Consider the following 25,478-nt stretch of genomic DNA (forward strand, 5'->3'; position numbering starts at 1 on the left):
GGTACACTTATTTCTTAATTCCATATAATTGTTCAGTTGTTTGCTTTCATCCTTTAGATCTATATGATCCAGCCAGCAGTTATCTCTTTAGTATTTATCTTCTCCTTAGTATTTCAAAACTACATGCAAAAAAAAAAAGTATGTTACAAAAGTATATTACGAAAAATGCTTAGGAGATTTTAATCCTAATCCTGGCCCTTCAGTCTTGAGTCCCATTGTAAACAGTGGAATATAACAGAACAGTCTTCTTAATAACATAAAAAGTTTTTCATAAACTGTCCCTATGAAACTGTTGCCTCATTTTTTATTTAAAGAATCCATTTCCAATAATGCACTAATTTTTTGCCCTCATTCTGTCAAAAGAGTGATAATATAAAGAAACAACGGTGTGTCCTGACAAACATCTGGAGAAATTAATAAAATAGAAAATATGTTACTTTTTTTTTCACAATAACAGAACCTGGGGGCAACCACTGGTAGCCATAGAGTCTAGCTATGGAGAAGAATGGACACTGTCCCCTCTACACCCTCTTAAAATTTTGGCAGAAAACGTGGCTTGTCTGGGGCTGGTTGGCACATAGTGGTTTTTATCCGTGCATGTTTTTGAGAGTACTGTCCAGACAATCAATATAAAACGGTGATTTATTTCCTCTGTTTATAGCAATGTCCAGATTATGCATGTTTGTGTTTAAAAACAAAATACATGTCTTTCTAGGTGTCTTTGGGTAGGGAGTGGTATGTCCATACAATCTACACTGTACGTTCAAAAGAGAATGCTAACCGTGGAATAGGCAAAAGAAGCCTAGAGCATCAGTACCACTCGCTCTTTAGTGGAGGAGGCCAAGGAGCATCCACACAGAGACGTCAGAAGAGAGGAGCTGCGGGAGCTCCAGAGCTTGCAAAAGACATTGGAGTAGAAAACAACCGAGGAACAAACATACAGCACATAGCACTAGATCGCACCAGCAAGAAACAGGTCCCTCAAAGGGAGGTTGTGGTCAATGGTGTACTCCCCAGAGAACTGAATAACCAGAGTTCAGGGGTCAACATAGTCACAATTGTTGGTGGAGCTGCGGCCATTTTCCTTGCCATCTGCTTAATTGTAATCATCATTTTGCTGCTAAAACGGAGACAAAATTCTGAGAAGAAGGAAGCGGCAAAGAAGTCAGGCAGCAATGAACCAATGATGCTACCAGACAATTATACCAGCGACAGCTCTGAGGTTTGATCCCAAGACCACAGGATTCAAGCCAAAGTCTCCATCCAGGGTGCCTCAAAACAAACTCGAACTGCACTTTGTTAGCAGCAGATCATGGTGACTCATAAAAGGTGCTTCTAGGTGTACTTGAAATTTTTTATCCTGAACTCTTGCTGCCTTTATCAACGATAGAAGAATCTATACTGACTCTCCCACTTTGCACGAAAGGTTATCATGACGTTCTTATATCATGCACTAATCTTTAGCAGGAATTCAAGGAGCTGCATCGTAAGGGAGAGATTTGTTTTGGTTTTGTATCTGCTGACATTTCAAAAAAGTAGAAGAAACTATCCAAAGGTGCTATAGATCCTGTCTGTAATAAGAGAGGAAATCTGTTTCTTTAGAAACACAGAATACTTGAGAGGTAGAATCCTTACACTCTTCAGTTAATTTTGTACTGTTTTTCACAAAGAACTCAATGTCTACAGCTAGGCTGAAAGGTGATAAAATGCTTCAGGCATGAATCCTCCCTCCTGTAAGCCTTTTACTTCATTTAAGCTATACTGGTGATTATTTTTTTCCTTGTGTTTAAATGAACTTTTTCAAAAGACAGCTAGATTAGACAGCATAACATTATAATCAGTTGCATGTCACAGAAAGCAATACATACTCTTTTCTGCAAATTCTTATTCAGCTATTTAATCTGATCTTTTTTTTCCCTCATGTTTTCCTTATTTATGTTTATATAAAGCCAAAGAATACAACAAATTGAGAAGGAATTTTGTTTTTCACAAGAACTGGACACTTAAGTCTTCTTAAGTTTATAACGGATCATGGAAGTTTTGTAAGGTAAATTATATTTTCTAGTGCATATCCACTGCTGGGAAATGCAAGCATTAGTATTTCAGTACCTAGAGAAGATGGTAGTGTTAGATTCAAAATGCAGAGGACAAGGTTCTGCCTGAACTGAGCCTAGGAATCATGGTACTGAATCCAGTGTGTGATTGTCAGTTGCTATATTAAATGGCAACAAAGTGAAGAAAAAAAAAAATAACATGATTGAATCAAGTAGTATTTATTACTGTATAATCATAACACATCTTGACAAACATGCTGGGTCATTGTTGGGCTGTTTTTTTTAACAAATGACTGCTTTCAAAAGAGTCATTCTAATTTTTTTCTCAGTCTTCCTGATTTAGATCATTTGATAGCTTGATGTCTCACAAAAGTTTGGATCAGCAGTGTCCCATCCAAGCAAGACCTTTTCTTCCCCAAAGATATCCTGCCTAATGCTTGGCCATGGAAGTTATATAACCTACAAGATAGGTCATCCCATTTGTCCCACTAGCATTTAATATGAGTAAATCCTTTCCAGTCAGTGGGGTTCAACTATATGAACTATATAAAACCAGAAGCAGGCTACTGAGATTGTTGCTGAAAAACCTGCTCTTTTCCACTGTCTGTGCTGCTGAGTGCAGGCAGCCACCAGTCTTCAAGCCTCAGTACCTCCGGAATTTGGCATTCTGGGGAACATTTTGTAGAGATCTGAGTTGCCAGGATCCAGCTTGCAAGCAGCCTGGCAGCCAGCACACAATGCTGCCACTGAGCTAAAAATCTGTCCGAAAGGCTTCCTAGCCTGGCTGCAGTGCTCTGCAAGCACAGTTAGACCTGACCTCTGAGCCATAAGGCTCAGAAATGTGGAGGTCAGCTCTCCCGGGAAGGTCTGGGTCATGGTTCGTGGTATGGTGTGAATATGCCCACAGAGCGACTCACACTTATATTTCTTGCTTTGGATTTATATTATTAGGACTTCACTTATTTCACATGTTTCCATCATTTTTTTCAGCAAGTGAATCAGGGCAGAATCTATATTATTTTTTTCTGTGTTTTTTTTTTTTTTTCTTTTTCTGAAGACTGTTATTCAGACTGCTTAATTGAAAGATGTTTTCAGCAACCTAAGGGTCAAACTACATTATTAAAGTCATGCAGTCATCTTTTATTTTAATTAATCTGAGTTCTAGCCTGAAACAATTATCCATAAGACATGCCCAGTGCATTAGACCTTTCCCCTAGTCACCTGACATTAATTTGGTCTTCTAATGCAGTTCCTGGTTTTGTGAGCCATGTATTATGTGTGCAAGATTGATCAAAGACTTAACCCATGGATATGTTTTATATGTAAAGCTTAGAACTAAGTCGTGATTGTAACCTTAGGATCAAATTTGCCTTTGTGCGTGTATATGAAACCACTACAATAATAAGAAATGCAGAATTTGTCTCCTAGAACCTATGTGTTTGGATAGTAGCAGTCAATGATTCTACAGTAAAATGGGACACATGTAAATAATAGAACATTTTAATATTTATAAAATGCCTGTTTTGTGTAAGCAGAGAAGATCTTTTAAAATATATATATAATAAATACAGAAATTAGGTGTTTATCAGTAGAGCTATTTTTCTGCTTTTGAATTTTAACAGACAGAAATATTAAAATTTCTTGCAGGCAAAATCTTTTTTGTTTTTTTAATTATTATTATTTCTTTTAATTAAACCATATCAAAAAAGCATGTGTTCTACGAGCCAAGTATTGAGCCTGGTAGACAACTTGATCATTGCTTTGAATAGTATCTGATTACAGCTCTGCAAACCATTCAGATTGACGGGGATTATCAGACAAACATTTTTCAAACAATATATAAAAAATTGTGCAAACTGCTGATAACAAAGAAAAACACAAGGCCAACTGAAAAGCTGGATACGAATGAGTGAGAGTCTTGAATCAGATATCAAAGTCCTCTGCCTGGGAAAAAAAAATCCCAATGTTTTCAGTAAGGCCTGCCGGATTTGTCCCATTCTTAAGAAATTGGATTTCTTACAATTCAGTGAACTATAAGTACATCTGTAACAGCATGCCTTTGTTATTATGGCTTCAAGGTTTTGGATTTCAGCAAGATGTTTTGGAGGCTTATTAACATTTTTCTTTCTACTTAACAAGTGGCCTTGTTTATACTAACCTGAATAAGTGCCTCGTTCCAAGTTACGTGCACAAATATGTTAATATTTATCTATCCATGCAATAAACTGAACATATTATATATATATATATTTAATCTATTTCCAGATTATGTATTCAATCTTCTTTTCCCTGAAGATACATATTCTACTAGCAGTAATACCATTTGTTAAACCCTTTATACAATATCTACTGTGTTTAAATTTGTTATCAAGTTGTCAGAAATCTTTCCACGCATATTTATTTGGAACAATTTCTTATGCATGTCTATGGCTATGATATTTGGCATTTGTATCAGGAAACAAATAAAACTACTTCTGTTTTGGTTACTAATCTAAAATCTGTGTGAAAATGTCACATAGTGGAGACTGGTCAGTAATGCAGTATTAAGAAAAATTAATTTCTCACACGGACAGAGGGACATAAACTTAATGCTGTGTTTATAATAAATCTCACTGCTTTGTTCCTGAAGCATTTGCTTTCTGGTCATGAAGTGCTCAGCACAGGAGTTGCTTTTTAATCACTGGGGTTGTGTGCTCATGGCTCAGAGAGGGATTTTTCTTCCAATTACAGAACATCAGAAATTTCTAGACACATAGATATCAACAGTGAGGCTGCAAGTCTTGAATGTCATGTTCCTGTGCATTACCATGTCTGTCCTCTTCTACTATCTAGACTTGTTCATGTGGATTTTGTGCTTATATATGCACCCAGTTCCTTAGACTAAGCTGGACCGTGCAGTGTAACGTCTGTGAGCTCTGTGTTGTGATTTCTGCCACTGCAAATCAGACCGAACGTGTTTTTGTCCTGCTTCAATGCAAACAGCTACAGATGATGTAAATCAGTGAAGAATCTGGTCACAAGACTATAGCACTGTCAATAGATCAAAGGGCATTAATTTCCCACTCAGCGATTGTCCGTGGCAGTTCAGTCATGTCCACATTCATTCCAGCACTTAGTGCAGTTATAATACTACTAAGGTGTCCGAACATGCTCCAGAAAGTCCAGGATGGCTTTCCCTTCACAACCCAAGCATGAGTGCATTATACCAGCATTTGTAGGAGTTGTTTTTGTTGTTGTTGTTTTTTGTTTTGTTTTGTTTTGTTTTGTTTTTTCATGCATCCTCACTCTCTTTTGAAATAATGACTCTCCAAATTCATCTCCTACCACTGAATGCCTTAATTTTTGAAAGCTCTTCAGAAAATTACTCCAAAGCAATTGGCTCTTTGATTTTTCCTTTTCCCACTTTTTATCTTGAGAGATGATCCATTCAGAATTTACCTTGCACTACTGTTGCTTTGGTGAGCATCTGTTGACTTCCAGTAAAAATGAAGGGAACAGCTAGAAGATCCTTATAGAAAGCATCTTGTTTTATTTAATGGCCAACATTCAAACACATATTGAATTCCTGCCATCTCCTATCACTTGAATTTCATGATACAAGTTTTCCTGAGTGTAAGTTTACATGTAAAGCAAAAGGAGCAAGTGTAATGATTCTCATCTCTAGTGGGTTTTGACCATTTTTTGTAGCAAAAGCCCTAAATCAGTTACCATGGAAGTCAAGGGGAGGTTTTCTGGCTAAGTGGGCTCATCACAGAAGGAATGTCTTCTCCATGAGAAGAGATTAAATGGAAAAGACTCCCTTCTACCCTTCAGCCTAGAAAAGAAATGTTCAAGGGAGAATATTACAGAGGTGCATTAAATCCTGAAGGTTACAGAGACAGTGAACAGTGAATTACTATTTCTTGCTATTTTAGAAAGATTCAACCTAATAAAATGTGTTGTGTATAAGAATGAAATGAAGCAGGCAATACCTTGGCTTGACACAAAATAAAAATTGCAAGTTTTTTTACTGCAGGATGAAGTGTAAGCCAAACTGAAAGGGGAGTGAAACCCATGGAAGAAAGGTCCATTAAAATCATCTGTGTGTTTCAGCAGCCAGTTAAGTAAGGCCCAGCTAGAAAAAGCTGGGAGAATTCAAGAGAAGGATCAGGCTGTTCATCTTCTTTCCTTTCTCTTCCCTGCAACTCCCCTCCTTGGCATGGGGGCACATCACCCCACCCAGAAAAGCCACTCTCATGCCTTAACAATTGGACAGAGTCCTCGGTCCCAGGTTTGAGACTGACAATAGACAGTACAAAAAAAAAAAAAAAAGTTTTTCTTCTTGGGATGAGAGGGAATGAAAGTTTTCATTTTTCAGCACCCTAGGTCTCTAACAGCTGACTTACCTGCATCTCATGTCTACCTAGATCTCCTGCTGAGAACTGTTTGAAACAGATTTATGAGTCAATAGCAATTTCCTGGTGCATATCCTATGAAGGCATGAGATCTGGACAGAATGAGATAAAGCACCTAGGGATAGGGAGGTGGGAGCACCACTTGAAGGTGCTGCTGTAGATTGTTTTTGCCTTATAAATATGCTCCTTATATGATCGTGGCAAGAAAGAAACATAAATACCCAATTTTGTAAAAGAAGGGTCTCATGGAGTTGTGGCTGGGCTTTTCTTCCATTTCTTGGTAAGAGACTTGGATTTCCATACAACAAGCTATTCTGTGGCCTACGGGGACTGCTCCCCGGTATTGTCACACCCATGAACCAGATGCTGGAGCAGCATATGTCTGATTGTTCACAGCAACACGAGGCTCTGTCCTTGGGCACAAAATGATGGTGATAAGTCAGGAGTTTGGCTTCATAGGATGTGTCCTACCATCACCTCCTAGCATCACTGAGCAGCCACAGACCACAGCATCAGTGGCACACCTTGCACAGTCTTGTCAGGATCTTGAGACACTCTGCAAATTTAGCATAGGTGACATTTGTCCTGATGAACAGGAATGGGCCTTCCCCATAAAAGTAAGGGAAAGATCCACCCTCAAAGAGCATCACCTGGAGAGAAACATAAGACTGATCACTAGCTCAGAGGATGTGCTCAGTTATGTCATATCTTAAAAGACTCCAGAGGCTGAAGCCATACCAGACCATGTTCATTTCACCTAAACACTGCTCAGATGCTAACATGGATGAACTTGAACAACTACATCCAAAAACACCCACCCACCACATTAATGCACTGTGTCATAATAGGCACAAACCATTAGAAGCTGCCTAACAGAAGATGTGCAAGAGAGGAGTGTAATTCTTACTGCAGATTATGGGTCTCCATGCTGAGATTGGTATTGAGAAAAGCTTGGTTCATCACTAGTGGTTCCTGCCAAGGTGCAGGATGTGCTCCGGGACCTAAACCAGCCCAAGAGTGGTGTGTGACCACAACTGTCTCTGCTAATTTAAATGGTTTTTACCAGACTACCTTTTCCAAAAAGATGAGTTTCAGAGGCCAAACCTGCCTTTTGCTTTTCTGTAGCCAGGCTAAATGCGGGCAATCCAATAGCTGCTTTCTCTTAATGTCAGGATTTTTATATACTAGTGTCTCACAGAGCTTGCCCAGGAAATTCAGATTCTGTTATCACACATTAACCTGAAGAAGTTCACGTGAGCACCTCCTGCAACTTGGTTCATTACTATGTCCTCGGTTGTGGTGGTTTCCCTACCCAGCACCACTGCAGTCAGAGAACAGGGCCACCACTTCTGTCTGAGCTCCCTTGGCTTGGTGCACTGCAGCTTGGATTTTTCCTGTCCAGTTTCGCTCTCAGAATGAAGCTTAGGGAAAGGTATTTCTCCCCCCGAAAATTTCAGTTTCCTCAGGAAAGGCATTGGACATCTGTAACATTACAACTGCCAAGGGTGATGCCAATAATTCAAAAAAACTCTTGCAGCCTTAGGCATCTCCCGTAGTTCCCATCTGGAGCTGTCAGCTATGGTAATGTGCCTTACCCTCATCTCCTCATGAAGCAGCTGAGAATTTATATTCTCCAGCAAAATTATTAGCTTCAAAACATGACTGTAAAAACACATATACACACAAAGAACATGCTTTTATTACTATATAAATGTTATATAGATTTTGTTACGTAATACATATTAAAATTTATGTATAGGCATATTTAGTATATTGTGTATTTTATATAGTATATAATAAATATTTATATATGTATGTATATAGTAAAAAATATTATTGGTCATATTTTTACATTAGATAATGCACATTTTCATTTCATGTAATTTCTCAAGACAATATCAGGAGGGTGAAGTGCTATAATCTGGGAAGCAGAAATAAAGGCGTGTTTGCCTGGAAGGGATCCCAGGGACCCAAGGCAAAAACCTGAGAATACACATGCCAGTGCTTGGGGTCGAGAGGGCTGATTTGCTATGCTCTGCTGAAGCCAAAAAATAATCACACTGGTGGCACCAGGACCATCCTCCAGATGCTGCCTTCAGTGGTCGCAGCTCTGGGACTGGCAGCTGCAGGGTCTGCTTCCAGCTTGTGCTCCTCAGTCATGGTCTGCTACAGGATGCTCAGGAGGGGCACAGCCCTTCCCCCAAATGCCTCATGCCTGGACAGATGTGGTAAATGGCAAATGAATGCACTGAGAACAAGAGAAGTTGAGTGACAGAATTTCTCCAAACCATGTGTCAGTGCCTCTTCTATCCACCTTCCATCAAGATGCTGCAGCAGCAGGATTTCCCTATCCCCGAGTGCTTACAGCCCGGGGGTAGGAAAGCATTACCCATGGCAACTTTGTCCTTGAGACCTCCTTCTGGGCTGCCGCTCTCTTGGCTCCCTTCTGTGACTGCTGCGAGCTGTTTGTGGTCTCGCTCAGTAGCCTGGAAATGACCCCGAGTGGAGAGAAAGGCTCAGTCAGTGTGCACGGGCCTCCGAGGGCCAGGGACAGCATGATGCTGCCAGCGTCTGGGCCACGTGAGTCCTTTCTGCCAGGTCCCCAGACATTTTAAGCTTCCTTCATTTGGTGAAGGTAAAAAATAAAATCCAGTCAGGGAATGAGGAAAGCTGGCCGCTCAGCCTGCTGTGGGATGTGGTCCAAGGTGCCTCAAAGGGGGCAGCAGAGGAGCAGCTTTACTACCGAGTGCCCACGGGCTTGGGACTTGGTGGTTCCCGGCACCCCTAGCTGGGAAGGAAAGGGTCTCTTTGGTCCAGCTGAGCCCTCACTGTCCCCCTGCTGCCATCAGACCTAACCTTCAGCCTGTCCCTCACCAAACAGGCTGGGCATCTGCTCCTGAAGCGAACGGGTGAGCCTGAGACGCCAGGGACAGGACATCCCGCCTGGTGAGTAAGGGAGCTTCTGTGGCAATAGGTTTTTCATGCCTCTGTCACAAAGCCTTGTTTCAAATCTGTTTGGTTTATAATAGATTGATGGCTAAAAGAGAGATAAATATGTGCTTTCAAGAGAAGTATGCCAGCCAAGAGGATGTTGGCAGGTTAAAAGCACTTGACTGCAGGAAACAGTTTCACAAAGGCAGGGCTGACTATTCAGAAAGACCTTCATCTGATGATGTGAGAACAAATAGTTCTGTCATCATCTCTAACTTATTTCTTTGTTTATTTACTTTATTTACTTCTTTTCTCGCAAAAATAAATTCATTTTCCTGTGTGCCTGTTGCCATCTCTCAAATGGCTGTGCTTTAAAGGAAAGCTATCAGGGACAGGATGGGAAAGGAAAGGAAAGGAAAGGAAAGGAAAGAAAGGAAAAGGAAAGGAAAGGAAAAGGAAAGGAAAGAAGGAAAGAGAAAGGAAAGGAAAGGAAAGGAGAAAGGAAAGGAAAGGAAAGGGAAAGGAAAGGAAAGGAAAGGAAAGAAGGAAAGGAAGAAGGAAAAGGAAAAGGAAAGGAAAGGAAAGGAAAGGAAAGGAAAGGAAAGGAAAGGAAAGAAAGGGAAAGGAAAGGAAAAGGAAAGGAAAGGAAAAGGAAAGGAAAGGAAAGGAAAGGAAAAGGAAAGGAAAGGAAAAGGAAAGGAAAGGAAGGAAAGGAAAGGAAATCACATTTTAATTTTACAATTTTCATAAATGTTTAAGTACTGGAAATGAAATGCACCACAGCTGACTGTGCTTTTTGTTCAGTCTAGCAAACAGCTCTCGTGGCATCAGTGTGTTTCATTACACTGATGGGCAAAAATAGCCTTCACTGCTAAAGCAATTGTTAACAGCAGAAACATATAGAATTGGTATGGTTTGGGCTAGGCTGCTTCCTTCTGTATTCCTTTATTTATTTTCTTCCTCTTTTTCTCCTCCTTTAGCTCCTTCCTGTATTTCTTTTACTGCACTTTTGCCATGTGAAAATGCAGAAAACATGCCACCTTCTGTTCTTTTCAGCAATTGCACAGTCCCTGACGAGCTGACCCCCAGAAATCTCCCAAAAATGAGCACGTGTGCACACACAGGTACATGCGGGCACATGCACACGAGTGTAAGCCTACATAGGCACGCATCTCCTAAACCCCTCTGAGCTATCAAGTTCCTCTCATGCACAGGTCTTTCTTTGGTTACAGGCCAGGACGACAAATGTGCTGACGGCAGGGTGTCCAAGGAAACCAGAAGTAGGGCACCTCTGACCACCGCTGCTCCAAGTGGAGGGGGATGTGGGGCGATGCTGGATCCAGTCCCTCTCCTCTCCTCTCCTCTCCTCTCCTCTCCTCTCCTCTCCTCTCCTCTCCTCTCCTCTCCTCTCCTCTCCTCTCCTCTCCTCTCCTCTCCTCTCCTCTCCTCTCCTCTCCTCTCCTCTCCTCTCCTCTCCTCTCCTCTCCTCTCCTCTCCTCTCCTCTCTCTCTCCTCTCCTCTCCTCTCCTCTCCTCTCCTCTCCTCTCCTCTCCTCTCCTCTCCTCTCCTCTCCTCTCCTCTCCTCTCCTCTCCTCTCCTCTCCTCTCCTCTCTACTCCCTGATGCAAAGCTGCTGAAGGGCTCCTGCCAGCGCATCCCCACTTGCACCCTACTGCAGAAAGCAGTGGGGTGAGGAGATCTAAGCACAGGTCTGGTCTCAGATTTTACCCTTTCTGTCTCATGACTTTCCACCAGAGTTTTTGTATTGTGAGTGATCCCTTCTCCTCAAAAAAAAAATAAAAAATAAAAATAAATAAAAAAAAAAAAAAGTAAACATTTTTAAGGAGCATTAAAAATCATAATGGGCTTTTTTTACACCAGCACCCCTCCACCAGTTTATGCCAGTAGCTCAGTCTTCAGCTATCCCAAATAAAGCACATTATGTATATGAGCAGACTGGTCTGCATATATTGACCGTGTCTGTATTTTCTCTACTGCATAACTGCATATAAACTTGGACCTCAGCAAGGCCTGCCTGGCTCCCTAAACCCCAAGGCATGGGAAATATTTTATTTTCTTTTCTCTGACCATGAATAAGTTTTGTGCTTCTTTCTAAGAAGCTGGGGCTGGGTGCAGGAGTTTTAGGTTCTTTTAACTGAGGGCTTTGTGGTGGAAAATGATTTGGCAGGAGGCATTTCTGCTTTTGCTGGTAAGGGCAAAAAGTAGCACAGGAGGGATGGCAGGGGGCGTATGCAGCTGTAGGAATGGTGCTTGGGGGTTGCCTTTGCAGGCAGACGGGGAGATGCTCAAAGCACATCTCTCAAATGCATCAACATCTGCAGTAAAGGGGAGGATGCCTTGTTCCTTACCTGCATTTGCATGAGGAGTATTCTGCTAAGTTCAGAGCTGCATTCTTCTGCACCTTATCCACATTATCTTCTATGTGATCTCACACTGCTCTATGTAGAGCATCCTGCCTGTCTGGCTCCTTAGAGAGGTCACTTTCAGGTATTTGAGTTGTAGACCTAGTTATTTTTTCTTTAAGAGCACTGTAAATACAATTAAGCCAGCCTTTATTTCTACTATAACCCCTGTGGCAGAAAGGCTAGCTTCAGACTGTAAAGATGAATAAGTAATGAAAGTAAGATAAATATCCTCTAGTAGGTGTATTTTCCTTTCTGTTCTTCTAACCTCGGTGATATTTGTTATGGCAGAGGAGCCAGGACCTTCTCTGCCTATTGCTGTGTGCCAGAAAGGTGTTAGCATTCCTAAATAGGCGGCCTTATATCACAATGCCTTAATGTGCTTTAACGTCTGTGTCTGTAAAACTAGCCCTCTGCCTACCATGAAATATAGGGAGCTTAATGATGATTTAAAGTAATCCCCCCACGTCCCCCATAAGTGGAATTTTGCTGGAACAGAGAACAGGGGCCCCACATTTTCAAGGCATCTGTTTTCCCAGATAAGCTCTTGACTCACAAGGAGTGGGAAGAGACGAGCATGTTGCAGTAAATCAGAAAGTCCGTAAGGTATGGAGTGGGGTCAGGATCCTGACTGCAATCACACTTCTGAAAGGATGCAAATGAGATAAGCCCTATTCTTGGCATTGAATGTAGTGGCCAGCACAGAGCATTTCATCATGCCTTATGGGGTCTAATGCCATGAGGCAGATACGGCTGGGAAGGGCGTGTTGTTTCTGACCAGCTCTGAGCTGTTCTGCCAACTAAGGACATGCTGATTTTATTTAAAAATAAATAAATAAATAAATAAAAATAAAAAATCCTGAACACCATAGCTTCTGCTGTTGCATTTTCTCTCCAAGTGACAGACAGGGCAGGAGGTCAAAAAGCTGGCCAGAAACTTGGATTTGTGTCCAAACAAGACGGTTTTGGAGGCAGTCAAGTAAAGTCTGTGGAAATGTGATGTCAAGTGGTGAGCTGATCTCAGCATCCCAAAACAAATCCCACCAGGGATGTCTCAGAAGATGACATGTTTGATGCTCAACTGCCAGAGGGCCACCTGTGCGTGTCTGTTGCAGGAAGCACAGCCAAAAGCACGACAGACACCAGTATGGTCAGATCATGCTACATTTTATTGCCCGAATAGCCTAACCTTTATAGTGAACTTAACAGAGGTGGATAGTATTTCACACAAGATTATTGGTCAAAAGCACTCAGATAAACAACTACAAGAAAACAACCCCACCTGCAAGAAAACAACCCCTTTGTGATTAGCAGTCATGTAGACCTTGTCCTTGAAGCCAGCTGCTGGTAACAATATTTTTCTAAATTCCTCAATTTGGTGATGTGGGAACACTGTCATGGGAACTTCTCATAGTTGCCCTGGTAGCTTGATTTGCTCAGCTGCAGCAAGCCATGGGATCTTTGCTCTTTCAAAAAATCCCTCAACATCTCTGGAAGGGGAGTTATTCTTTTTTGTTCTTATTTTGTGCATGCAGGAGTTTATCCCTTCTTTCCTGAGATGAAGAGAAATGATCCTTAACAACCTGCACTGAGTGCCATGGAGCTTGGGCACACAGCTCACACATCCCTGCACCCACCAACCCAGAGCTGAACCCTGCCACCCCTAGTGCCTGGCTTGGGATAAAAGGGGGTCTCTGAACGCAGGGGTGGCATCTTCACAGCACTTCAGGAAAACTTATTTCCATGGTGGGCAGCACATCTGCCCACTGGATGGCACCAGGGCTCTGTATGCACACACAGACATTCCTCCAGCATGTTGGCTCTGCTCCATCAGCAGACCAAGTAGTGCTTTGCAAATGGACACAGCAAGGCCCTGGTAGCAAAAAAAAAACCAGAAATTTCAGATGTTAATGCTGTCACTGAAGATGCACAATGCTGTCACAGATAATATTGTTTACAGGGGGACATGATCTTTTATACACACACTGTGGCATGTTACAGAGATGGGAATATTCTGCAGAGCAGTTGTGTTTCCTTTCCATGCAGGCTTCAGTTACACTTCAAGTCCAGCTCCTGGCTCCACATAGGACCATCCAGCGCAGGGTTCCCAGGGCCCCATCCAGGCGCCTTGTGCCACTCTCCCAGGAGGAGCCCCCCCAGCCTCTCTGGGCAGCCTGGGCCAGTGCTCAGCCGCCCGCCCAGCACAGAAGTGCTGCCTGGTGCTCAGAGGGAGCCCCCTGCCTGCCCCTTGGAGCCCAAAATACGTAGCAGGACACTTGCTCACATATTATCAAGGGCAGATCCAGGTTCCCTCCAAGATATGTTAACAAAATAAATGCAAACATCATTTGTGTTCACAGCTTGTCACAGTTACATCTTTTATCTCTAGGTGCAATGTGCAACCCACATAATCTGGGCAGGGTGTTACTGACCCAGTTGTTGACAGCAGGGCTTTGGGGATATCCAACCAGTCCCCTTCTGAAGACATCAGTATTCCCAGCTGCACCTAAGCCACCTTTCAGTGTCTTTTTCTGTATCATTTTGTGGGAGGCATTTTTCTGTAAAATTGTGTTGGCAAGAAGGAAGATTTCTGCTGTGATGGCTGTGCTCAGACAAGCAATACCCATCTGACAATACCAGGAAGCAGGTCCAAATATCTGCAAAGGGTCAGAGCTGCATGGGTAAGTCTCAGAGCTGCATGGGTAAGTCTCTGCAAAAAGAAGAGATCAGCATGCATCACCTGAGCAACTGCCCCCCTGAGCTCCTACAGAAGTCATTCTGATTTTATGTTTCAGCAAGACAGGAGATGCTCTGCCCACTCCCTGGGGAGGCACCAGAATTCCTGGCCCTGAAACGTGCAATAACTGAGCAGATTCTAATTGACAATAACAGCACAACTCTCACAACACTGGTATCCTGTCCCCATTCCCCCTTTCTCTTTGAATTTCATCTCTGAACTTTAAAACCAAGGGATCGAAATAAGCAGGATAGCTTCTGATCCATGCGTGGAGTTGGCCTGAGCTGACTTGGGTGAGATGGAGATTGAAGCAGAGCCTTTTCCCAGGCTTAGGAGAGAAGCTCTTGTTCCTTGTGTTTCTCAGGGTTACTGCGTGAAGTGAATGTTTTAGATTTAATTAGCAGATTTGAGCAAATGAAAGGAAACTGCCGGTGACAGGCAGGCACCCAACGAGATGTAGTTGAGGATGTTATGTGCTGTTTTTTTTTTTTCCTCCTTTTGTTATGAAACATTTTTGAATATAACAGTAGGTCAGGAAACACAAGGAATGAAGGTCAGTGATGTTTTAAAATTAGTTCTCTAAATTCTGCCTTTAAAAATGTCTGGCTTTACTTGGTTTCATGGTATGCTCCCAAATCTGCAGATCAGGATATGTAAGCTGGTTGTTTAACCTCCCCAAAATCCAGGGTCCTTAGTGAGAACAGCAAAATCTAGGGTACATTGGTTTTCCTCTTTACAGAGACTTTATATATATATATATATATATATACATATATGGTTATTTATATATATGATATATATATATATGAAACACCTCCTGGGTTTGTCTACTGCATTATATATATACAGTGCAGTAGACACAAGTAGGAGGGCTAAATGCAGAGCATTTAAAGGAAATGTAGGCAAAAAGGCCAATTTTTCATGGCAATAGCAACTAGAGCCTATATTCACTTTTTAATTCATGACAGATTAGGTAAATTAAAAAAGAATAATTTCCATTCACATTGGTGCTAGGGAGAAATTACCCTTGCAGTTAAGAGGAGCTTTTCAAATTAGATGCACACTTCATGGTCTGCTGTTGAAAAAGGATTTGAAAATCTAATTTTCTGTAATGTCAGGAGTGAAATATTGCCTTTTGTGTTTGTCACAGTTCTCTGTAGTGCAGCAAAGAGGGCATCACTGCAGCACTGGTTTGTGAAGTGTGCTCTGTGAAGTTGTCCTTTGCACCTTCCTGCCAGACAGAGCAGAAACTGAAAGAAGAGTTTGGTCTTGTTAACATTTAGGCAGATTAAGGGGGGGAAAGGATTTTCGGAAGAACTTCAAGCCAAAGAACAAAAACTACTGCTGGTGCTCACAACATGGTGAACACCTATAGATGAAGGTATTCCAGGTGAAGCCACTGAAAGGACAGAGAGCATACATTCAAAATCAAGTCTATCTCACCCAGTTAAGGTTGGCTAGTTCCTTCTAGCACATATCTCAACCCCAGACTGCTGAACTGAACTCCGGGTCAGCAGAAGAATCAATAGCATACCTGATGAGTAAATATGAAAGGACTTTGCCTTTAGACAAAGGGCAGGCAGAATAATTATTTTAGGGTGAGTTTTCTGTGGTCTCTCTTTATAAGATGTGTTAGAGGCTTTCAAATGAGAGTTTAATTTTATCTTACTATGTTATATTTTAGCATGACTTTGGACTGGACTGTTTTGTGTTACAATAGAAATTACAGTCCCAGTCAGTCTGAAGAATTTGTGGTACAAGAGAAGCAGTGAAATGATCGTTTAAACTAACCCCATGAAGGACAAATAAAGCAGAAAGAATTTTAAGACTAGTTGTATAAATAATTATGGGACTGTATACACTTGCTTTTCTATGTTTATGAGAGAGAGTGAGAAAATCCTTATTTAATTATAGTAGTTTATAATTTATACATATATAGTTTATATTTTGGACCAAACAAATTACAAATTTCAAATAAATTATGTTAAGAGTCATACCTCACAGAGAAGCAAAATTGTGCAAATCCAATTTGAAAAAAAAAAAAAAAAAAAAAGTGAAAGCAAAATAAATAGCTTTTGCAAGGTTCCCTTTAAAAATTGATCCATGAAAGTGTTTCAGTGTGAGTTCATATGTGGTAGAGCGTAACAACTGCCAATCCAAAGAGCTATTTGTATAGCTGTATAAACAGACCTCGGTCCCCTGACAAACAAGCCAGACCAGACAAAGGAAACCTCCCAGATAAAGACAGGCACAATAGCGAGATTTTGGTGTGACCCAGAGTTTCTTTTCCTTTGACTTCATGTTGCAGGCTTCTGCAAAGTGGTGTCTTTTCAACTGGGAGACATCCTTAATGTGTTTCTCAAGGAAAGGCCACTAAGCTTGAGGATGTTGTGTTTTTTTTTTCGTTTTGTTTTGTGTTTTTTTTTTAATAATAATAATAATAATAATAATAATAATAATAATAATAATAATAATAATAATAATAATAATAATAATAAATAATGTCTGACCATGGGTGGCAGCCATGTAGACCGAGTGGTGGAACTGTCCCTGAAAATGGCCTTGCCATACTCTACATCTACTGCTGCTCTAAGATAACCTCCCTCCTTATTTTCCCTTTGGTCATGCAGTAATGAGAAGTACTTATTTTGCAGTTAACAAGCCTCTTCCGCTCCCCAGGGAGAACAGAAACCATATTCCCTAGAGATCTTCTTCCACAAAACCTCTGCCTTTTCTTGAGCACAGACTGTCTTTGTGGTGGAAATCTCTGCTCTTCTTTACCAGTCTGTTTGTGTTTGGGAGGCCAGAGGCCCTGAGAAAGTTGTGATATTTGGCTTACAACTGAATCAGTGTGGTCGTGCATAACTGCAGTGGGAATGAGAGGGAGGGGAGGGAGAGTAAAGTGAAAATAACTTTTGTTTAACAGTTCCTGTTTCTGATGTCCTGAACATCTCCCATAGAGCACAAATATGGACCCAGGGGACACTCGAGTACCTTCCCTCACCTTCTCCCTCCTGGCTGACAGCTAAAAGGAGTGGAAGTAGAAGCCAGTAGAGGAGGATGAAGGCTACTGGAGAACTCACTTTGAAGGCACAGGAAACAATTACAATTTCCTCTAATTTCTTCAGGATTGCTGACTCTGATGGCAGTCCCTCATCGGTGCTCACCTTAATCAATGTTTTCTGTCTTTATTATTATAATAATCTGGGACATAAATTTTATTTTTCCATTGCAGGATAGCTCAATTAAGCCTACTGAATTTATCAATGCCATGAGTGTATCACTTGTTGGCCTGGTTTAATTTTCTCCTATATTAAATACTGGGAGAGTATTCAGCTAATCCAACCAAATATTATTGCAATGGGGCTAGTAAGGCATCATTTTGCTAGAAAGAAACCGAAAGAAATGTGGAACAAACATTTAGATTGGTTTCTGTCCAACGGTCTTTACAGTGTCACAGAACATCAGTGAACATCACAGCCTTATAAAGCAAATATTTCCACATTTCTTAATTTTATACTGAGAACAATCCAAGGTTGCAGCCCATTCCTGTGGCTCAGTTCAGATATCACTTCTATGCTACTGAAATTTGGCTGTCCCAGCTAAAGCCCCGTGTACAATCGGCGCATTGTATCTCCCTGCCAACAAGAGTCAAGCAGAGGCTCCTAGAAAATGGTCAGAAAGTCTGAGATAACTGGTAACATTTCTAACATAGCATTATTTTATGTATAAATTGATTGGCATGGTGACGAGAAGCAAGTCCCTTTGGAGCAGTCAGCTGAGTGAATTAAAAAGTCTCCTTTATTCCTCATCACAGCTCTCACACAGCCTTAGGTCTCCGTGATGACAGAGTCCTATATTTGCCTTGCTGTGTTTATTAGCTGTTGAATTACTGCATGTTCTGTTCTTCAAGAGTAAGTCTTATGGAGATCATCTGACTCCTTTTTGCTGCAGCTCTTTGGGACATTAGTGACCAGAGAAGCCTAGATGGGCTTGGTCAGAAGACCTTCCTGAATCAACAGTTTATAATTAGGTTAAACCTCTGAAAGTAACAAAACAACCATAATAAAAATATGATCATTCACATTTTCACAAGCTAAATTCTTTTTTTTGTTTGTTTGTTTCATGATATTTTACACATTTATTTTTGATGGGCATAACAATTCTCGCTCCTCTGAACTGCAGGACAATTCCTACCACCTGCTAATATAATTTCAATTCTCATTGTGCTCTTGCACGAACTTCATAATTTGTCTCAAGAACTACAGTATTAATCAAAAGTGGAATAATTTTACCTGTTAGTAGATACTTACCATAAGTAGATACCTGTTACCCTAAGTCTATGTCCTAAATTGTCTTTTGTTGTTGTTGTTTGTTTTGTTTTGTTTTCAAGTCAGTCCTTGCATGGGATAAATTTCAGTGTCTTGGCATAGCTTTTGATGATCTGAGTTTGAAGCCAGAAATATTTTTGTTGCTACTGCCACTGGTACTTTCCATGACCACCACACTTGCCATCTGTGTATGTCGCAGAGGGACCTATCATGTTTGTGGCACAATCAGGGTAAAATACTGAACTGCCTTGTTGATGCCTTACAGCTTCTCCTCTTCCCCTGCCTCCTTCTCTTGTAAAATCTCTTGCTGGAAAATGCAGAATTGAGGAGCTGCTTATGTCAGCAAGGCAAGGGGTGTCTCCTAGGCGAGGGATGGGGTGAGGTGAGGGTCCTTTCACCCTCACAGCACAACACATTCAGACCTTGCTGTGAGGGTGAGGTCCTCTTACAAATAACAGTGTGCTGCCTTAAGGTTTCAGTTGCTAATAGTTAAAGACACCAGCTTAAATGAGGTAGACTAAAGTGCAGTTTAACCCCAGACCTTGAGGGCAGCCACATGACCATTTCTGGGATGTGAGCTGCCTGAAGATCAGATGGGCATTTTTCCATTTTCAAGAATCAACAAAATGATGTTTGGGAGACAACAATCCAAGGCTTGCAAAAATGAGACACAAAGTGAGTTGCAGTTTGTTCTTTCATTTAGCTTTGATCAAAACTGGTTCTTGCACAAGCAGTTACATTTCAGACATATTTTTTCCTGTTTTTGAGTATTCTGCATTTAAGGCATTGCATGTCTATTTTTTGAAGATGGAATGCCTTCCACTAATGTGTCATCTTACATGTTTATGCTAAGAGGAGTCTAATGACCTTTTGGGAAAGCCCTTGGTCTTGACCGTGAAGGAAAACTGTACTAACTAGCTCAGAGACATCCATTTTAATCCCACTAAAGTTAAAACAGATGATTTCCCTTTAAGCACTACAGATGGGATTGAGTTGTACAGGCAGATGTCCACCACAATTCCTTTTGTGCTATCTAAGCCAGAAGGAGCTTTCTCTCACCTTTGCTGGACTATAGAGATGCCTGGAGTTAAGTAATAACATAGAGAAGGGATCTGCCTCATGCAGTTGTCCCCATTTTTGATTGCTTTAAAACCTCTCTTTTAGCCATGGTGACTTGTTTGATTTTGGGATTGACTTGGTAGTATTTGTGGGAATGCTGCACGATTGTTAGTTACTGGAAGGTGACCATACTGAAGCTGGGAAGAGAATGAATGAATAACCAAATGTAAAATTCTAGCTAATCCAGAATGTCTCTCTCCCAAGCTATTAATTTGTGCATTATTAACATGTCTGTCACTATTGGTTGTACAGCTTTGCAGGTTATTAATAAATAACCAAGATAGGTAATGCTCTTACGTGCAGTATGCCATCAGCCATTTCTTTCTAAGTGTACACAAAGGACACATTGACGGTGGATTTTTGGTATCTCTGTTTTTTTCAGATGTTATAGAGTTTTCCAATGGAAAGACTGGTATTTTTGACAAGCTTTTGTTTGCTGTTAGCCAATACACAGCAAGCACCATCGTAAGTACATTTTATTATTAACTTTTTCACTCCTAAGAAATCCCTTGAAACAGACAATAGGATATGCTCATGATCTTGGCAGAGAATTAAAAAGCCTGTTCCTTGGAACACTGAAAGTTTATGTAACCTTAAATAGAGAACCTGTAACTGCAAAAGGAAGAAACTTGATAGTGCTTTTGTTTTCCAACAGGAAAGATCTGCTCCCAGTAAAAAATAATTTAAGATGTCCTATTGAAGTATGATCTTCATAATGCTATTGCTGCTTGTTTAGCTTCTGACACTTACAGGATCTGCAAATCTTGGGAAAAAAAAAAAAAAGTCACTCCTTTCTATAATCAATTTAATACATTACAGAAATCAAAGGTTTCATATCTGGGAGAGCTTCAGGGCTTTTCTGTACTTATTCTTTATTGTAGTAGATTTGCATATGTTGATACTGGTTCTTCTAGTTCTGGGGAAATAGATACAACTCTTTGAGAAAACCTATACAGCATGTTAAGGGTCCTTCAAACTGGTCCATAGGTCAGAGGGACAGAAGTCACTGTGTTCCCACCAGGATCAAGTAGATTCAGTCACTTACTATAGCTAGAGGAGAGTTCTGATGATATATCTGGGGCAGATGGGACAAGCCCTCCTCCCCTTCCATGCCAGACCACACTTGAAGTTATCTCCTGCCCCACATGCTTCTCTTTCTGCGTGGTTTTATCAAGGAGCAGATTTCTGCCTTCTAGAGATGCATCTGGATGCGTGCTTCATCTTCAGTAAAGCGTAGGCATTGTCTTCTGTAAAAAAAAATCTTAGTGGGAATGGGGTAATCCAAGGTAATTGGGTATGGGACAAACAAGGTGTTGAGTGGTCTAGGTATATTAAAATGAACATCATGCCAGAAAATATCATCATGATGCTTTGAGACCAGAGCTGGCTTTTCTCTGGCTAGCTGAGATTGTGGGCAGTGTAGGCTAGTAGCCATACCGCTCTGAGCTATCACATAGATAAACTTTTAAATAACTAACTGTATTGCCAAAAAAAAAAAAAAAAAAAAAAAAAAAAAAAGGACCCTTTGGAAGATCCCTGATTTTCTTTGGGCTATTGCAGTGAGCAAATGTTGCATTCTCTTTTCTCTGTGTGAAGACGTGTTGTGTATAAGTTCACTCCCCTTTTGCTAGAGCCAACAGACTCTAAGTGGGTGGCGTAGTGGCACTTTCAGAACAAATCCCCTTCAGTCTGCGAGAAATGACAATGAACACAGCTGAAAGTGAAAAATTTCCCCTCATCATTCAAGCATTTGAATGGACAGAGATGTCTTGCCTGACTAATGAATTAGAGAAAACAAATGAAAACAATAAAGATTGGGATCAAGTGTTGCATAAGGATAGATGTAACTGAAAGACAAGTGTCATTAGTCATTGTAAACTAGAAATACTAGAAAGTAGTTTCATGAATGTACACGTAAAAATGACAAAACCTTTTAATGTTTATTGAAGTTTGCTCTGTGTTTTTCTTTCTCAAATTTCCTATGTTTATGTGAAGATTTACATTATGTGATACATTTCATTAATCATATGGAAGCAATTTTAGTTTCTATTGAAAAAATCATATCACCTTTAATCCCTCCTTGCTATATACATTCATTTTATAAACTTAAGAAAGAAGAAATGTCAATTTAAAAAGGTAAAAAAAAAAAAAAAAATATATATATATATATATATATATATATATATATATAAATACAGAAAAAAGAAAGAAGGAAAGTTCAGTCAAGCTATTCTGATAATGGTGCAATCATTTACTTTTTACCTCTTTAGAAAACTTCTGCAAAATAATCGTTGTCAAAACAGTTCTGAGCCCAGAACTGTTCTTCGTGTATGTTCCATTAATGCCATTAATACATAGCTCTTCCCATAGTTGTCCAAATTTTGTGGGTAAAGGGTACTTGAAAAAAGAGGTCAAGAGTCATGATCTACATTTTAAAGGTCATGAAAATAATTACTAAGTAATACCATGGAGATAAGAAAAAGGGAAATAACAGAGAGAAAACTGAATCTCAACCTGTTCCATAGTCTTGTTAAGGTTGTGGTCTTACTTTCCATGGTCTTGCATTACCAGCCTTTCATAAATGATATCATCTAAGGGAAGATCAGCTGCTTGAAATTCCATACATACAGTTACATATGAAATTAATACCTTCTGACATATTAAAGCATAACCCGGCATAATATAGCTACTAGTACATGAAGATATGTGAATTCATAGTATCAAGTATGTACTTACAAATATCTATTCATATGCATTGGCTCTTAATCCATAGCTGTTTGTTTGTTTTTTTTTTGTCTTTAGAAAGTTGAGTCTGTAGAATTTTCTCCAAAGGTTCTAGGAGGCTATGAATAACATAGGCAGTCCCTGCGACATACGAATGTGTTTTTGTTGTTTTTGTGGTTGTTTTGTTCTGTTTTTCACCTGTCTATAGGGTTGATCTTTTGTAGGGCTTAAATGTGATGATTCAGAAATTGGGGTTCAGTCAGGGAGAAAATGCCTTCTTTTAACATATACTGTAACTAGCAAGTGTGGTGGGCTAGGTCATCTCCACAAGGCCCTTCCAACCTCAGCTATTTTGTGACAGTGGAACTGACAAGTCCACTTTTTTTTTCTTTCTATAAAATTCACATTATCTGGACTTTGTATTATGCAGAATCATTTTGGTTAATGTACTTCTATGTTGTTTTAGATTTCTCATCACTGCCCCAAATGTGGTGCATGTGGGCACAGAGGAGACAATAACCATTCAAGTTCATGGAGCAAAAAGCCCCCTGCAAGTTACCGCATACTTCAAAGATGAGATGAGAAATCGGCTTCTATCAGAGAGAATCGTCTTTAACCTTAACCAAGAGAATAACTACCAAGAGATTAAAAAACTGATGGTAAGTCTACCATCATAATGATGTTTTAACCACCTGGAGATATAAATTGCTTAATCATAAAATACATTAAACATATTGCTATTTGGAACAGATTTTGGAAGAGTGCCTTTTCATCACTGTAGATCAGTAATGAAATTTAATTTTAAAACATTTAATTGTTTTGTAATTCTTTTATAGATATATTTTTTGTTTATCTGTTTGTGCGTGTAGCAGTTTAATTCCTAGGACTGTATTCTTGGCCTTATTTTCTTGGCCATCCTACAAGAGAGGGGAAAGCTTGAAAAACTTGTAAGTTGTTTAATGTAACTTTACACCCACTTTACATCATTTGCTGCTGACATGATTCTGTGAAGTCCAGCAGCATTTGATTCAGGAGTACTAGTTTGGGATATCTGGTTGGAAAACAGCACACAGCAAGGCTTGGTTTAGATCTGATAATTAACAAAGCTAAAAGCTGAGGTGTCAAATCAGGTTCCTTTTGAATAAGATGTTTAGAAACCTGCATGAATTAAAGTTCTGATCTCATGGACAAGATTTTAGCAAAGAAGGATTAGGGGATGCAGCTACCAAATGGTGTGGTAACTGAAATTTGACATGCATGTAGACTGAAGAAAAGTCACTGAGATTGAGTTATTGACACTGAACAATAAAAATTGTTATTTCTATGGCATAGAATGGAAGAATAACATTTCTACTTAAAAAGAAGATGTCAAAGAAAGACTTGAGTATCTTCCATTGAATGGTGCTAATTAAATGGTTTAAGCCTTTTGGGTAGTTTTGGCCCCCAGCTGTGTGGCTCCAAAGTTACCAAGTTCATGTCTGATTCTGTGTGGTTCTTCTTTTTGTTATCTTCAGGTCAAGCCAGAATTTCTGCAGCAGGATGTGTTCAAGAAGAGTAAAAGGCCGTATATTCTGCTTGTCACCGAAAGCAGGGACCTTTATAAGGAGGCTGTTGAAAACATCCGCATCCTCCTGTCGTCCAAGAAAGGCTACATTTTCATTCAGACAGACAAGCCTATATACACACCAGATTCCAAAGGTTAAGATAAAAATGCAGCACTTTAGATGCTGAATATAAATGTTACAAGGGCATGATTTTAAAAAAGTAAAAATGACTTGATTCTAGTTAATGTAAATCTTGTTTTTAACCCCAGCTCTCTCTGTGCATAGCACACCACCACGCTAGACTTGCATTCTGCATCCAGGGCTTCTTCAGGGTCTGAAGTGCACATCAAGTGTGCATCACAGCAACTGTCATGGAGATGACATGGGAGTCAGGAAGTCTTTCTCTCCATCCATTGGGAGAAATAAATAAAATAAAATAAAAAATCCACTTCTTGCTTAGAAAGCATAGTAATGACTTTCTTTCTGAAAACAAAATAAATTGCAAGGACCTTCCAAGAAAGAAAGGACCTTCCTCCTGTTTGCAATGCCAGCACTAAACATCCTTTGCACTTTAAGACCACAATGATTTTGTTACTTACTTTAAAAAAAAAAAGAGGGAGGTAAAAAAAAAAAAAAAAAAAAAAAAAAAAGATTGTGATTGCAGTCCTTGACTGCATAAGGAACACAAGGGAATGGGGGTGGGGGTGGGGGGGAAGGAGGTAGAGTGGTGAAGTTCCCTGCATATTTTTCAGAAGTTGCTTTAAAGAGATACTTGTTCAATTATATAACGTGTAAGAATATGGAAGAACGCAATCTTTAAAAACAAACAAACAAACAAAACAATAATTTATCTTCTTGAAAATAGTTTTATGTTAAACTTGGGACTCATGTAAGAGCTAATAATAATTGTTATCTAGAAAAAACAGAAACAAATATGTGAACACTTTCTTTTTTTTTTTCCTTCTGCTAAACAGTAAAATACAGGATCTTCATTTTGGACAATGCTATGAGGCCAGCAGAAGACACAGTTACAATTACTGTGCTAGTGAGTATACAAAAAAAAAACACTACTTTTAATAAATGCTTAGTCAGAACAGGTACTATGAAGGGCTTCCACAAAAGGTACAAGAGTAAAGCTGTATATATATAAAAATATTTTTTCTCTCATCTCATCTCATCTCATCTCATCTCATCTCATCTCATCTCATCTCATCTCATCTCA

The 25,478-nt window shown here is 40.0% G+C and overlaps 2 protein-coding genes across 2 annotated transcripts in view; both read left to right on the forward strand.

The window, feature by feature from the left end:
- FREM2 (FRAS1 related extracellular matrix 2) overlaps positions 1–4,551 on the forward strand; it is a 126,986-nt gene extending 122,435 nt beyond the window's left edge. Inside the window, exon 24 of the mRNA XM_068673534.1 lies at positions 716–4,551. Coding sequence (XP_068529635.1) covers positions 716–1,228 — 513 coding nt within the window. The 3' untranslated portion in view covers positions 1,229–4,551. The remainder of the gene's footprint in view (positions 1–715) is intronic.
- Positions 4,552–20,292: 15,741 nt separating this feature from the next.
- Positions 20,293–25,478, forward strand: part of LOC137852158 (complement C4-A-like) — a 45,876-nt gene continuing 40,690 nt past the window's right edge. The window contains 4 exon segments of the mRNA XM_068673550.1: positions 20,293–20,453; positions 23,179–23,371; positions 24,227–24,410; positions 25,231–25,301. Coding sequence (XP_068529651.1) covers positions 20,389–20,453; positions 23,179–23,371; positions 24,227–24,410; positions 25,231–25,301 — 513 coding nt within the window. The 5' untranslated portion in view covers positions 20,293–20,388.

The sequence above is a fragment of the Anas acuta genome, chromosome 1 (assembly GCF_963932015.1).
Source record: "Anas acuta chromosome 1, bAnaAcu1.1, whole genome shotgun sequence".
NCBI classification, from domain to species: domain Eukaryota; kingdom Metazoa; phylum Chordata; class Aves; order Anseriformes; family Anatidae; genus Anas; species Anas acuta.